Source organism: Papio anubis, chromosome 12 (genome assembly GCF_008728515.1).
Source record: "Papio anubis isolate 15944 chromosome 12, Panubis1.0, whole genome shotgun sequence".
Classification (NCBI taxonomy): Eukaryota; Metazoa; Chordata; class Mammalia; order Primates; family Cercopithecidae; genus Papio; species Papio anubis.
The window spans coordinates 115,868,742-115,885,035 of record NC_044987.1 but is presented as its reverse complement, the minus strand read 5'-3'; the positions used below and the strand labels follow the sequence as shown (position 1 = coordinate 115,885,035).

Genomic DNA, 16,294 nt, shown 5'->3' with positions numbered 1-16,294 from the left:
CACAAATATGGTGGTTGTCTCTAATATTTATTTGTCTGGTTATAAAATTAATATGTGAGGAGCACTGGATTAGGTGAGAACATTTTGAACCCTAGCTGTCACGTGCCACCTGTGGAATCTAGACCAGTGACTTCTCAGAACTGCCATTTCCTCATCTGGTAGACAGGATGGTGAGCCCTGTCTTGCTCACTCCAGGTATGGCAGTGCAGATGAAATGAGATCACAGAGGGGAAGCACTTGGCAAGCTGGAAAGTGCTGACAAATGGAAGGGGTTAGTGTCACCACCCTCAGCTGAGGTAGTACCAAGGTCCAAGATCCTGCCCCTCCCCCTCCCCTAGCCCCTAAAACACACACGAATGGAGGGCCACTTGCAGCCTTGGTTTCTTGGAGTTAGGGGAGAGGCCACACATCTTCCTCAAGCCTGGCCAGATGGGGCCTCACTGGGGCCCTTCCAGAATCGGGCATCAGCTGTGGCCAGTTGTGTGAGGATCTCCTCCAACTCGGGTCCATCCTCTGGGAAACGCTCGGAGAAGGATCGGATGAGGCCAGCAGCCGAGGCCTCGTATTCCAGAAGCTGCACGTCTGAGTCTGGGGAGGAGATGGAGATAAAACAGCAGCAGGGAAAGGTTTGAATAGGGAAACTGAATCATCATAATAGTCTTAATAATCACAATCACAGCAGCAGCTGTTTCTTACTGAGCTCTGCCAAAAAGAACCTGTGCTCTACGTTTTAGGTTAATTACTTAATTTACTCTTTACACTAACCCTGTGAAGAAGGAAATACTACAGGGGGAGTATTAAATGCATTGCTGCTTTCATTCATTCAGTCAGTCAAATAAAGATTTAGGCTGGGCACGGTAGCTCATGCCTGTAATCCCAGCACCTTGGGAGGCCGAGGCGGGAGGATCACCTGAGGTCAGGAGTTTGAGACAAGCCTGGCCAACATGGTGAAACACTGTCTATACTAAACATACAAAAAAATTAGCTGGGCGTGGTGGCACGTGCCTGTAGTCCCAGCTACTCGGGAGGCTGAGGCTGGAGAACCTGGGTGGCAGAGGTTGCAGTGAATGGAGCTCATGCCACTATACTCCAGCCTGGGCGACAGAGTGAGATTCCACCTCAATAAATAAATAAATAAATAATAAAAGATTTACACCAGGTGCCACACTAGGTGAAACAGATACAGTCCTTGGTGTCCTGAAGCTCACAGTCCAGCAACAACTTCATCTGTCTACTGTGGGACCTGGGACAAGTTTCCCAACCTCCTAAGCTTCAGTCTCCTCATCTGTAAAGGAGCTGTGGTGATGATATAGTCACACATCAAAGGGGTGCTCAACAAATGCTAGCCACCATGGCATCATTATCTCCGAGCCTGTTTACCAATTTGTTAAATGGGCTGTTCTGAGGGTCCCCTGAATACTCCTGGGAAGTACTGCCCTCAAACACATTTCAACTGCTCTAGCCTCTCTCTGCAACTTGTCATGTTCCATGACATCGCAAGCTGTACAGCAGCAAAGAGCACAGGCTCTGGAGTTCAAGTTCTGGCTGTGCCACCCAAAAGCTGTGTGACCGCAGGCAAATACACAGCCCCTCTGTGCCTCATTTTCCAGCTGAAAAATGAGGATAATAACCATTTCTCTCTGGGTTGTTAGGAGTTAATCCATAGAAAACTTTTACAGTGACCTGGCTGGGTGTGGTGGCTCACGCCTGTACCAGCACTTTGGGAGGCTGAGGCAGGTGGATCACTTGAGGTCAGGAGTTTGAGATCAGCCTGGCCAACATGGTGAAACCCCATCTCTACTAAAAATACAAAATTAGCCAGGCATGTTGGTGGGCACCTGTAATCCCAGCTTTTCAGGAGGCTGAGGCCGGAGAATTGTTTGATTCGGGAGGTGGAGGTTGCAGTGAGCCGAGATCTCACTACTGCCTGTGGGACAGAGTGAGACTCCACCTCAAAAAAAAAAAAAAGTTTTTACAGTACATCACCATCACAGCTGTTGAAAATCCAACCTGTTCTTCAGATCTAGTGGGAACCACCACTTCCTCCCCAGAACGTTCCCAGATCCTCTTAAAGATGGATGCGATCTTCCCTCCTCTAAGTGTTCAGAGTTCTGTTTATATCTTTTGGCTGCTCATTAACACTTCCCTTGTATGATTATTTATCTCCATATCTTATCATCCCCAATGAGCTGTCATCACCTCCGGGTCCCCAATGGCTCCCCCATGGCTCGTACAGGGCTGGACATATCAAAGCAATTGATGGTACTGTCCATGTGGCTGGCATGATTTGTTAATGCACTCATTTGACAGCCACTGAGCAACTCCAATGTGCCAGGCTGTGCGTGAGGCACTGGTGTATGCTGCTCCTCCCATCATGAGATGTGACCACCAAAAAAATGGGCAAGCGTGATGGGCACATGAAGAAAATAAAGCTGGGTGGCAGAATAGAGAGGGACTGAAGCAGTTACTTTAGGTTGAGGGGTCAGAGACAACCTCTCTCACAAGGTGCCATTTTACAAGGAGCTGAAGGACAAAAAGAACCAGACAGGCAAAGATCTGGAGGAAGATCATGCCAAGCAGCAAGAACAGCCTATTTAAAGGCTGTAGGAGTGGAGCGAGCTCAGTGGGTAGAAGAAACAGAAGGGTCGGGAGCCCGGAGTACAGTAAGCCAGAGAAGAGGTGGTGAGGCTGGCAAGGGTTGGGGCCAAATCCCAGGAAGCCTCTGGAGGGCATGGAAAAGCATCTAGAATGAGCGTCTTCATAAATACTTTTTCCAGCCGGGCACGGTGGCTCACGCCTGTAATCCCAGCACTTTGGGAGGCCGAGGAGGGCGGATCACCTGAGGTCAGGAGTTCGAGACCAGCCTGGCCAACATGGCAAAACCCTGTCTCTACTAAAAATACAAAAATTAGCCAGGCATGGCGGCACATGCCTGTAATCCCAGCTACTCAGGAGGCTGAGGCAGGAGAATCGCTTGAACCCGGGAGGCAGAGGTTGCAATGAGCCAAGATTGCGCCATTGCACTCCAGCCTGGGCAACAAGAGGAAAACTCCATCTCAGAAAGAAATAAAATAAAAGCTTTTTCCACTGGGCATGGTGGCTCACACCTGTAATCCCAGCACTTTGGGAGGCCGAGGAGGGTGGATCACTTTGAGCTCAGGAGTTCAAGACCAGCCAGGCCAACATGGAGAAATCCCGTCTCTACAAAAAATACAAAACTTAGCCGGGTGTGTAGTGCCAGATGCTCGGGAGGCTGAGGCTACAGAATTACTTGAGCCCCGGAAGCAGAGGATGCAGTGAGCCAAGGTCACACCACTGTACTGCAGCCTGGGTGACAGAGTGAGACCCTGTCTCAAAAAATAAATAAATAAACAAAATTAAAAATAAAAAAATAAGGCCGGGTACGGTGGCTCACGCCTATAATCCCAGCACTTTGTGAGGCCAAGGTGGGAGGATCACTTGAGGTCAGGAGTTCAAGATCAGCCTAGCCAACATTGTAAAACCCCGTCTCTACTAAAAAAAAAAAAATTAGCAGCCAGGTGCGGTGGCTCACGCCTGTAATCCCAGCACTTTGGGAGGCCGAGGTGAGCGGATCACGAGGTCAGGAGATTGAGACCATCCTGGCTAACACGGTGAAACCCCGTCTCTACTAAAAACACAAAAAATTAGGTGGGCACGGTGGCGGGTGCCTGTAGTCCCAGCTACTCGGGAGGCTGAGCCAGGAGAATGGCATGAACCCGGGAGGCAGAGGTTGCAGTGAGCGGAGATCGTGCCACTGCACTCCAGCCTAGGCGACAGAGCGAGACTCCGTCTCAAAAAAAAAAAAAAAAAAAAATTAGCTGGGTGTGGTGGCAGGCACCTGTTATCCCAGCTACTCGGAAGGCTGAGGCAGGAGAATCACTTGAACTCAGAGGCGGAGGCTGCAGTGAACTGAGATTGCGCCACTACACTCCAGCCTGGGAGACAGAGTGAGACTCCATCTCAAAAAAAAAAAAAACCCACCCAAAAAACAAATAAATAAATGCTTTTTCCTCACCAATAATAGGTAATGACTTTTTACAAATATTATTCTATTTAACCCTCAGAACTGCCCAGGACAATGCTTTTTTTTTTTTTTTTTTTTTTGAAGAGCTGAGGTCTTGCTCTGCAGTCTTGAACTCCTAGGTTCAAGCGATCCTCCCACCTCACCCTTTCAAGTAGCTGGGACTACAGGCAGGGGCCACCATGCCTGACTCAACCACTCTTAATTTGACTCTTGGCTTCTCCACTAAAAAGGCATAAGCCTTGTGCAAATTACTCAAATTACTCTCTGTGCCTCAGTTTCCTTACCTGTAAAATGGGGATAACAAAAATACCTACCTTATTGGGCTACTGTACGGATTTAAAAGGTTAATCCCCAGAAAGCACTTAGAAACTCTAAGAAGGAATTCAGGTTCACTATAATATCAGCAAGCGGTCCGCACTGGCTTTGTGAACGAAGACACCAAAGTCTAGAAAGGTCAAATGACTAGGCCAAGGTCAGAGGGTGGTTCTGAAGCTGGTGCTCTAACCACTCCGTAACACCACATCATCTTAGGTGTCTCAAGTGACAAGCAGCAGGAAAGATGAATCAAGGGGTGAGAGGAAAGTGAAGGCAGTCAGGGGCTGGGTCCCCAGGGGGTTTGAATTCAAAAGATATAAGCACCTTGTGGCCAGGGCGAGGCTCCGGAATTGTCGCTTGAGAAGGAAGAGGGATGATGCAGCTGTTGATCACCATCCCAGATGCGACCAAGTCACACTGTCCCCTGGGTTTCACTAGGCTTGCTGGGTCCCAGCTCCCTCCTGACCTGACCCCCAGCCTGGGTACCCAACAGGTCTAATTCTTTGGTACAAATACCTGGCTTCCCCCTAAGTCTGCATGTTCTGCTATCCCCTGCTCTGGTGGTATTCTTCAAATCTTCTGTCACTGTCTTACAACTCGCATGACTGTGTGTGTGTCGGGGGGGTGGTGGGTGGTGACCGATACCAAGATTAGGGCCTGAGGTTTGGCATGGGAAGGACCCTGGCAGAAAGGGAAGGGCCATCCCAGGCTGCTCTCCCTGAGCCCTGGGATGGGTTCTTATTGCTTCCCAGAGGGCCCTGTGTGGTGCTCATTAAGGGAGCTCAAGAGTCCATTACCTTCAAGGCGAGTGTTGGGCTGAACGATGAGCTTTCGAGATTCCTTACGCAGCAGCACCGTGTCCCTGAGGGTGAGGAAGCACTCCGGGGGCGCATCAGTGACTGCCGCATACCCCTCGTACAGGGCCCGCCCTGCGGCCACATCCCCTGTGGACTTCAGCACCTGTGGGAAGGATGAAGTAAATGTCTAGGATGGGCACTTACCCGGTGTCCACAGGGCTCTGCCACAGGCCACAGCTGATTGTGGTCAGCCCTGGACAGTCTGTGCTATGGTTTGAATGTGTCCCCTCCAAAATTCCGCTATTGAAACTTATGGTTAAGTTTCAACTTAACCATTAAGGCTCCTTCCTCACAAATGGGATTAAGGCCCTTATAAAAGAGACTTCAAGCTGGGTGTGGTGGCTCACATCTGTAATCTTAGTACCTTGGGAGGAGGAGGCAGGGGATCACTTGAGCCCAGGAGTTTGAGACCAGCCTGGACAATGTGGCAAGACCCTATCTCTATGGAAAAAGTAAATAAATAAATAAAAGGCCAGCCATGGTGGCTCATGCCTGCAATCCTGGGCACTTGGGGAGGCCGAGGTGAGAGGATTACTTGAGCTCAGGAGTTTGAGACCAGCCTGGTTAACATAGTGAGACCTTGTCTCATCTCTAAAAAAAGGAAAAGAAAGAAAGAAAAAGGAAAACAGCCTTCATGCCTGTTTGGCCCTGTTGCCCTTTTGCCTTCTCTCATGTGAGGCCACAGCATTCCTTCCAGTCCTCTCCTCCAAATAATTCGTCAACAAGGTATCATCTTGGATGGAAGGGGAGAGCAGCCTTCACCAGACAATGAACCAGCTGGTGCCCTCCAGAACTGTCAGAGATAAATTTCTGTTTTTTTTTTTTGTTTTTTTTTTGAGACAGAGTCTCCCTCTGTCGCCCAGGCTGGAGTGCAGTGGCCGGATCTCAGCTCACTGCAAGCTCCGCCTCCCGAGTAGCTGGGACTACAGGCGCCCACCACCTCGCCCGGCTAGTTTTTTGTATTTTTTAGTAGAGACGGGGTTTCACCGTGTTAGCCAGGATGGTCTCGATCTCCTGACCTCGTGATCCGCCTGTCTCGGCCTCCCAAAGTGCTGGGATTACAGGCTTGAGCCACCGCGCCCGGTCCTGTTCTTTTTTTTGAGACAGAGTCTCGCTCTGTTGCCCAGACTGGAGTGCAGTGGTGCAATCTTGGCTCACTTCAAACTCCGCCTCCCGGGTCCACGGTATTCTCCTGCCTCAGCCTCCTGGTAGCTGGGACTAAAGGCACCCGCCACCACACCCAGCTAACGTTTTGTATTTTTAGTAGAGACGGGGTTTCACCGTGTTAGCCTGGATGGTCTTGACCTCCTGACCTCGTGATCCGCCCGCCTCAGCCTCCCAAAGTGCTGGGATTACAGACGTGAGCCACCACACCCAGACACTTCTTTTTTTTTTTTTTGAGACAGAGTCTCGCTCTGTCACCCAGGCTGGAGTGCAATGGAGCAATCTTGGCTCACTGCAACATCTGCTTCCCGGGTTCAAGCAATTCTCCTATCTCAGCCTCCCGAGTAGCTGGGACTACAGACACATGCCACCACGTCCGGCTAATTTTTTGTGTTTTTAGTAGAGATGGGGTTTCACTGTGTTAGCCAGGCTGGTCTCCATCTCTTGACCTCGTGATCTGCCCTGCCCTGGCCTCCCAAAGTGCTGGGATTACAGGCGTGAGCCACCACACCTGGCCAATTTCTGTTCTTTATAAATCACCCAGCCTCTGGTATTTTGGTGTGTTACAACAGCACAAAACGGACTAAGACATCCTGCAAAATGCTGGGCCCGGTCACTTACAGGCAGTGTAACCTCGGACAAGTTACTAAACCACTCTATCTCTAACACCTAAACAGGAATATCTCTAAACAGGAATAGTTCTGCTCTCTCACAGTTAATGCGCTGAATGAGTGAGAAACACAGATCAGTGATTAGCACAGAGTAAATGCCCACAAAATTAAAGCTAATGTTTCTCATTTGATTATCTCATCTGAGATGTAAACAAGGCAGGTATGACCATTACCCTTTATAAAATAAAACATTCTGGTTGGGTGCGGTGGCTCACACCTGTAATCCCAGCACTTTGGGAGGCCGAGACGGGCAGATCACCTGAGGTCAGGAGTTCAAGACCAGCTTGGCCAACATGGGGAAACCCTGTCTCTACAAAAATACAAAAACTAGCCGGGTATGATGGCGGTGCCTGCAGTCCCAGCTATTCAGGAAGCTGAGGCGGGAGAATTGCTTGAATCCAGGAGGTGAAGGTTGCGGTGAGCCAAGATTGCACCATTGCACTCGAGCCTGGGTGACAAAGTGAGACTCTATCTCAAAAATAAATAAATAAATAAAATAAAAATAAAATAGGCCGGGCGCGGTGGCTCAAGCCTGTAATCCCAGCACTTTGGGAGGCCGAGATGGGCGGATCACAAGATCAGAAGATCAAGACCATCCTGGCTAACACGGTGAAACCCCGTCTCTACTAAAAAACACAAAAAACTAGCCTGGCGAGGTGGCGGGCGCCTGTAGTCCCAGCTACTCGGGAGGCTGAGGCAGAAGAATGGCGGGAACCCGGGAGGTAGAGCTTGCAGTGAGCCGAGATCCGGCCACTGCACTCCAGCCTTGGCGACAGAGCGAGACTCCGTCTCAAAAATAAAAAAAATAAAAAATAAAAATAAAATAAAATAAAACATTTCTTACACATACAAGATATAGTATGTATACTGTAAATAACATTAAAACAGACACTGGGGCCAGGCGCAGTAGCTCATGCCTGTAATCCCAACACTTTGGGAGAACGAGGTGGGCGGATCATGAGATCAGTAGATCAAGACCATCCTGGCTAACAATGTGAAACCCCGTCTCTATTAAAAATACAAAAAGTTTGGCCAGGCACGATGGCTCACGCCTGTAATCCCAGCACTTTGGGAGGCTGAGGCGGGTGGATCACAAGGGCAGGAGATGGAGACCACCCTGGCTAACACAGTGTCTTTTAGCTGTCTCTACTAAAAATACAAAAAATTAGCCAGGCGTGGTGGCGGGCACCTGTAGTCCCAGCTACTCGGGAGGTTGAGGCAGGAGAATGGCATGAACCTGGAGGGCGGAGGCTGTAGTGAGCCGAGATCGTGCCACTGCACTCCAGCCTGGGCAACAGAGTGAGACTTCGTCTCAAAAAAAAAAAGGCTGGGCGCGGTGGCTCATGCCTGTAATCCCAGCACTATGGGAGGCCAAGGTGGGCGGATCACGAGGTCAGGAGATCGAGACCACGGTGAAACCCCGTCTCTACTAAAAATACAAAAAATAAGCTAGGCACGGTGGTGGGCACCTGTAGTCCCAGCTACTCGGGAGGCTGAGGCAGGAGAATGGCCTGGGAGGCGGAGCTTGCAGTGAGCCGAGATCGCAGCCACTGCACTCCAGCCTGGGTGACAGAGCGAGACTCTGTCTCAAAAACAAACAAACAAACAAAATTAGCTGGGTGTGGTGGCACATGCCTGTAATTCCAGCTACTCGGGAGGAGAATCGCTTGAACCCGGGAGACAGAGGCTGCAATAAGCCAAGAACTTGCCACTGCATTCCAGCCTGGGCAACAGAGCGAGACTCCATCTCAAAAACAAACAAACAAACAAACAAAAACAAAAAAAAACACCAAAAAGAAAAACAGAGACTCATACAACCCCCACCTCACCTCAGAGTTAGTTCTACTGCTTCTGCTTGACTGCACTCTGTGGCTGCCCCCATCTAAGGAAACCACTATCCTTGATATTGTACTTTTTTTTTTTTTTTTTGAGATGGAATCTCGCTGTCACCAGGCTGGAGTGCAGTGGCACGATCTCGGCTCACTGCAACCTCCACCTCCTGGGTTCCAGTGATTCTCCTGCCTCAGCCTCCCGAGTAGCTGGGACTACAGGCACATGCCACCACACCCGGCTAATTTTTTAGTTTTAGTAGAGAAGGGGTTTCACCATGTTGGCCAGGCTGGTCTTGAACTCCTAACCTCAGGTGATCTGCCCGCCTCAGCCTCCCAAAGTGTTGGGATTACAGGCATGAGCCACCGCGCCTGGCCTTTTTGTACTTTTAGTAGAGATGGGGTTTCACCATGTTAACCAGGCTGGTCTGAAACTCCTGACCTCAGGTGATCTGCCCGCCTCGGCCTCCGAAATTGCTGGGATTACAGGCGTGAGCCACTGCGCCCAGCTGGTGCTTTTTGCTAATAATGCAGATGTGAACATCCCTGTATGTCTCCTGATGAACAGATGCAAGTTCTTCCAGAACTGATTCTGTGTAGGTGACAGGAATGCACAACTTTAAGAGATGATGCTGCTGTTTCTTGAAATTCATATGTAATTCAGCCTTCCAAAAGCAGTGGGTGGCAGTCCTCATTGCTCAGTCTACTAAGTGGATGCTGGCAGTTATCAATTTCTGCCATGCTGGTGGGTATCAGTTGTAACTTACGTAGCTTAGGTCGAGCTTACCTAATTACTAACAAGGTTGAGCATCTTCCCTTAGTTGGTCAAGGGCGATTCATTTTCCTCTTCTGTTCATTTTTGCTTATTTTCTGTTGGGTTATCTTTTCTCCCTCACTTTTTTTTTTTCTTTTTTTTTTTTTTTTTGAGACGGAGTCTTGCTCTGTCGCCCGGGCTGGAGTGCAGTGGCCGGATCTCAGCTCACTGCAAGCTCCGACTCCCAGGTTTACGCCATTCTCCTGCCTCAGCCTCCCGTGTAGCTGGGACTACAGGCGCCCGCCACCTCGCCTGGCTAGTTTTTTTGTATTTTTTAGTAGAGACGGGGTTTCACCGTGTTCGCCAGGATGGTCTCGATCTCCATGCTCTCAGCTCGCTGCAACCTCCACCTTCCAGGTTTGAGCGATTTTCCTGCCTTAGCCTCCTGAGTAGCTGGGATTACAAGCGCCTGCCAATACGCCTGGCTAATTTTTTATATTTTTGGTAGAGATGGGTTTCACCATGTTGTCCAGGCTGTTCTCAAACTCCTGACCTCAAGTGATCCATCTGCCTTGGCCTCCCAAAGTGCTGGGATTACAGGCAGGAGCGACTGTGCTCGGCTGAAAAGTTCTTTATGTATTTTAGAGATGAACCCTTTGTTAGTACAGTAGTCCCCACAGATACACGGATATGTTCCAAGACCATGTAGTGCAGGGCCCTATATATACACTGTTTTTTCACCATACACACACACCTATGAGAAAGTTTAATTTATAAGTTACGCACAGGAAGAGATTAACAATAACTACTAATAAAATAGAACAGATGTAACAAAATAATGCAATAAAAGTTAGGTGAATACAGCCTCTCTCTCAAGTATCTTTTTTTTCTTTTTGAGGCAGTGTGTCACTGTGTCACCCAAGCAGGAGGGCAGTGACGCAATCTTGGCTTGCTGCAGCCTCCAACTCCCAGATTCAAGTGGTTCTCATACCTCAGCCTCCTGAGTGGCTGGGATTACAGGCGCCTGCCACCATGCCCAGCTAATTTTTGTATTTTTAATAGAGACAGGGTTTCGCCATGTTGGCCAGGCTGGTCTTGAATTGCTGACCTCAGGTGATCAGCCCGTCTGGGCCTCCCAAAATACTGGGATTACAGGAGTGAACCACCATACCCAGCCTAAAAATATCTTGTTGTATTTTATTGCAGCTAATTGCAGCCGTAGAAAGCAAAACTGTGGATAAGCGGGGACTAACCATATGTGTTGTAAATATCCTATCCTAGTGTAACACTTGACACCTTCTTTATGGTAACTTTTGATCAATGTTATCTTTTCTTTTTCTTTTAGAGACAGAATCTAGCTCTGTTGCCCAGGCTAGAGTGCAGTGGCAATCAGGGCTCACTGCAGCCTCTACCTCCCGTGCTCAAGAAATCCTCCCATCTCAGCCTCCTGTGTGGCCACGACCACAGGCGTGCATCACCATACTTGGCTATTTTTAATTTTTTTTTTTTTTTTTGAGACGGAGTTTCTCTCTTGTTGCCCAGGCTGGAGTGCAGTGGCCCGATCTTGGTTCACCACAACCTCCACCTCCTGGGTTCAAACAATTCTCCTGCCTCAGCCTCCCGAGTAGCTGGGATTACAGGTATGCACCACCACACCCGACTAATTTTGTATTTTTAGTAGAGACGGGGTTTCTCCATGTTGGTCAGGCTGGTTGCAAACTCCCAACCTCAGTTGATCTGCCCGCCTTGGCCTCCCAAAGTGCCGGGATTACAGGCATGAGCCACCGCGCCCGGCCACACTTGGCTATTTTTTAAATTTTTTGTAGAGATGAGGTCTCACTATGTTGCCTAGGCTGGTCTTGAACTCCTAGACTCAAGGAATCTAGCCTACCAAAGTGCTGGGATTACAGGCATGAGCCATCACACGCAGCCAAATTGATCATTTTTATTGGTATACAAAGTTCATATTATATATTTACTCTCAGCATCACTCAGCCATACTTCTTACAGCTTATCCAACCTTCTCTCTGGGGCTGTTTCTTTTTCCTAAATTATATCCTGTAGAAGTGTTGTTACTGACGGTTTATTAATGGTAAACTGTTTTTGTTTGTCTAAAAATGTCCTTCATTCTTAAAGATGTCCTGGCTGGGCGCGTTGCCTCACACCTGTAATCCCAGCACTTTGGGAAGTCAAGGTGGGTGGATCACCTGAGGTCAGGAGTTCAAGACCAGCGTGGCCAACATGGTGAAGCCCCGTCTCTACTAAAAATACAAAAATTAGCCGGGCGTGGTGGCGGGAGCCTGCAATCCCAGCTACTCGGGAGGTTGAGGCAGGAGAATCACTTGAACTCGGGAGAAGAAGGTTACAGTGAGCTGAGATCGTGCCATTGTACTCCAGCCTGGGCAACAAGAGCAAAACTCTGTCTCAAAAATAAACAAACAAACAAATACATAAAAGATGTCCTTATTCTTTTTTTTTTTTTTTTTTAGAGATAGGGTCTCATTCTGTCACCCAGGCTGGAGTGTAGTGGTACAATCATGGCTCACTGCAGCCTCCACCTCTCAGGCTCAAGTGATCCTCCCACTTCAGCTTCTGGAGTAGCTGGAACTACAGGCGCGCACTACCATGCCTGGCTAATTTTTGTATTTTTTGTAGAGACGAGGTTTTTGCTAGTCTTGAACTCCTGAGCTCAAGTGATCCGCCCTCCTCGGCCTCCCACAGTGCTGGGATCACAGGCATGAGGCACCCGGTGTGCTTACATGTTTACTGGCTACCTTTCCTCACTGCAGCGTAAGAAACTGCTCACAGCTTATTCTCCGTGCCTGGCACATGGTAACACTCTGCCCCTGGAGAGGTTGGCGGGGGCCCATCCAGGCGAGAGGGCTTTGCTTACCTGAAGTCTCCGCAGGAAGCGCTCTAGAGCAGGCTTGCCCACAGACCGGATCTTGCTGCGGTCGAGGCGGACCCGGGCATCTGGGCGCCCATCAGAGCCTGTGGTGGGAGTGATGGTAACGAGTCCCTCGCCAGCCTCCAGCAAGACTCTCAGGATCACAAACCGGGCCTGCATATGGGCCTGCCGGGGCGGGGAAAGACAGCATTTGTAGCCCGTATCAAGTGCTTGGTCCTAGGCTTGGACCTTGGTCCCAGTTGCTCATTTATTGGCAACTGTTATTGTCATTCTCCCCCACCCTGTGGGTCCTTTTCTGCTTACTCCCCTCCCCTCAAATGCTTCCTCCTTCTTCTGCTAACAGAGAGAGCAGGCTGCCCTAGGAGACAGGGAGGCCATTTCCTGGTAGGACCTGGTGCCTATGCTCCCCATGTCACCCACCGTGATCCCTGCTGCTCCAGATCCCCCGCTGAGGACAGCAGCTACCCCCTCCAGGGTCCCCAAACACTTTCTCCTCCACAACCTTGTTTGTGCTCAAAAGGGGAACGAAGTAAGCGTCATTATCCCCAGTTTGCAGATGATAAAACAGAGGCCCAGAGAAGTGGAAGGACTTCCTTAGGGGCACACAGCTAGTAAAGGAAGAGCCACAACTCAGACCCACACTTCTGGACCCTGAATGATGTCACATCACCTCCTCAAACCACACCCATTTGATTTTGTCAAGAAGTTTCTATTGCTGGCAGGGAGCGGTGGCTCATGCCTGTAATCCCTGCACTTCGGGAGGCTGAGGCAGGTGGATCACGAGGTCAAGAGATCGAGACCATCCTGGCTAACACGGTGAAACCCTGTCTCTACTAAAAAATACAAAAAATTAGCCGGGCGTGGTGGCGGGCGCCTGTAGTCCCAGCTACTCAGGAGGCTGAGGGAGGGGAATCGCTTGAATCCAGGAGACGGAGGTTGCAGTGAGCCAAGATCATGCCACTGCACTCCAGCCTGGTGAGAGAGCGAGACTCTGTCTCAAAAAAAAAAAAAAAAAGAAAAGAAAAACAATTTCTATCGCTTACCCCATGTCCAAAGGACACATAATGGAGTTGTGGCGCCAAATGGCCCTGGAGGCACCGTATAGATGCGAATCCTGGCTCTGCCACTTAGTGGCAAGTTGCTTCATCTCCTTGTGCCTCAATTTCTCTTCTCTAAAATGAGGGTAACAACAGCACCTACCTCCTGGCATAGTGAATTCATGGAGGGCGCTTAGAATTGTGTGTGGCACAGAGGGCGTCAACTGCGAGGAGTCCTAACAAAATCACCTCATCTGATTCACCGTGAAATGGTGGCCGGGGAGAGTCCTACTCCCACTTCACAGACAGGAACTCTGGGGCTCACGAGAGTGATGTGACTTGCCCCCCAAACAGTGGAGTCTGGCATTAAACCCTGTTCATCTGCCTTAAAGGTACAGCGGTCCCATCCTTGCACCCTGATCTTGGCAGGCTGATCATCCTTGTAGGCTCCCTTCCACCTCCTGGGGGCCCCACCCAGGCCCCACCTGTCGCCAGTTGGAGGCCTCAGGTGTGTAGAACTCCAGAGCGAGCAGCCCGGCCCGAACCATGTTGAGCCAGTTCACGTAGATCACGTCCTCCGCATCAGCCCCCTCAAAGCCAAAGATCCTGTGAGAGGGGCAGGCAGGTGGCAGGATGGTCAGAGGCTACCCTGTCCCCATTCCGCCGGCCGCCACCACCCACCCTCCATGCCCCCAGGGCTGGCCACTGCACCGGGACAGCCCACCCCTCGGCTTTGCTGCTCTTACTCCAGCACTTCCGGGTGGAGACAGAGGTAGAGGCCCACACTCTCAGCCCGGCACTCTTCGTAGCTGGAGGCGATGGTGCTGAACTTGCTGTCCCAGGTCTCCCCGCTCCGATACCAGCTCTGAATCTGGAAAAAGAGCTCCACTGTCAGGCTTAGGGTGGCCACTGCCCCACCCCACCTGTGCCCACCCTCCCAGCACCCTGGGGCTCTACTGAGGCCTCCCTCACCTGCTCGCCCGTCTCTGGGTTGATCACTGTCTCCTGGTCAAAGTTGAATGCTCCTTTTTCATCCTGCAGAACACAGGGTGGGTGAGGGAAAGGCACCCCCAGCTGGATCCAGGCCTCCAGCACCAGAATCCACGGGCCCAGAGAGTGGCTCAGGAAGGCAAGTGGGAGCGCAGGAGCAGCAGGTCCGTCCACACACTGATGCCTGCACAGCCCTAAGCCCTGTGACGCTGGCTGCCTCCTCAGAGCCATCAGGAACGCGAGAACCAGAGATGCCTACCCCACCGCACAGAGAGGAGAACCGAGGGCCAGACAGTCGAGGAACTTGCCCCAAGTCCTGTGAGGACCCAGATCTGGTGTCTCCAGACCCCAGTAGGAGATGCTCCAATGGGTGGGCCAGAGAGCCTAGCTGTGCCCACCACGGGCTTCTGGTCCGGCTCCTGGCACTGCCACTCCCACTGCATGGCACGCGTCTTTCATGCAGCGTCCTTTTAATCCTCACAACCATCTTCCGAGGACAGTGCTACTATTATCCCACTTCACAGACGAGGAAACTGAGGCTTGGAGCCTAAGAGCCCCAAACTGGAGTCAGAGCACACAACCTCCGTGGACACTGTCTCTCAACACTAATACCTGTTTGCTGAGGACCTACTGTGTGTCAGGGATTACTGTCTTCACCTTTACTCCTCACAACAGCCCACACAGCAGGGGTCAGGAATCTCATTTTACAGATGGGCCAACTGAGGCTTGGTGAAGGAGCTGACTTATCCAAGGCCACACACAGCCTGGATAAAGTCTGGACAAGGCGTTTCGCCAGCCTGCTGCCTCAGCAGCTGTTCTGTGCATCCTCCTGATCCCGGGGCCCAGTTCCAGCCCTTCCCCATCCAGGGAAGCAGCCCCACACCCCAAGAAGCAGGGCCCACCAAGAACCCCGCCCTCGGAAGGGAGGGGCCACACCCCACCCCACTTCTGGTCATCTCCATGCTAGGGGTCCACATCAGCTTTTCAGCCCCCCATAAAACGTTGTCTGTGTTTCCATATTCCCTGGGTAGGTGTGGAGGGGACTCCAGTCACGCTGGCTGGCTGGCAAGAAGGGGCTGCTCTGGGGAGAAGTGGCTCCCTACAATACCTGGAAAAGCCCAGGCTCCACGGAACAGCAGCGCAAACAAAGATAGCACTGCTGCCTCAGATGGGAGCACCCAGAGATGTCCCCTACCCCCAGTGTCTGTCCTGGGGCTGCTGGAGCCACGCCCTTAGGGTGTGCTTCCTTAGCCTGAGCCAAGCAATTCCTCCTGGTGTGGGGAACAGCAGCTGAACTGTCCCGGAGGGCCCTCTACAAACCAGCTCTACACTAGGCCTCTGAGCTCCTGGGACATCTTGAGGAAGGGCAAGACAGGGTCTTCTCTGCTTAAGGGGCCGTTTTCCCCACCCAACCCACAGCCCCTGAGGGCAGAGGCTAGAGCAGCTTCACCACTGGGTAGGGCAGGTTGTGGGGAGTGGAGCTGTGGGCTGGGGTGCCAGGGCTGGCCGCTGCCTTCTTACCTGTACGAAGAGCTTGCCGCTGCCATGGCCCAGCAGCTCGTGCAGGCCCACCTGCACATCGAAGGAGGGCCCCTTCCAGAGGATGTACAGATCCTGCCAAGACAAGCAGAGACCTGCGCTGTCCACTGGCCGGCCCTGGCCACAGAGCCTGTCGGCCTCCCCTCCCCCGGCCATGGGCCCATCTCAGTGCATGTACTTGGTAA

At 51.1% G+C, this 16,294-nt stretch overlaps 1 protein-coding gene across 4 annotated transcripts in view; it reads right to left on the bottom strand.

Moving 5' to 3' along the window:
* Window positions 1-8: 8 nt before the first annotated feature.
* The window catches only part of DPP3 (dipeptidyl peptidase 3), a 31,220-nt gene continuing 14,934 nt past the window's right edge, over window positions 9-16,294 (bottom strand). For all 4 annotated transcript variants that reach the window (XM_003909510.4, XM_031653706.1, XM_031653708.1 and 1 more), the window contains exons 12-18: window positions 16,092-16,184; window positions 14,553-14,615; window positions 14,327-14,451; window positions 14,066-14,186; window positions 12,529-12,708; window positions 5,158-5,320; window positions 9-588 (exon numbers count right to left, since the gene is read on the bottom strand). In XM_003909510.4, coding sequence (XP_003909559.4) covers window positions 416-588; window positions 5,158-5,320; window positions 12,529-12,708; window positions 14,066-14,186; window positions 14,327-14,451; window positions 14,553-14,615; window positions 16,092-16,184 — 918 coding nt within the window. In that variant the 3' untranslated portion in view covers window positions 9-415. The remainder of the gene's footprint in view (window positions 589-5,157; window positions 5,321-12,528; window positions 12,709-14,065; window positions 14,187-14,326; window positions 14,452-14,552; window positions 14,616-16,091; window positions 16,185-16,294) is intronic.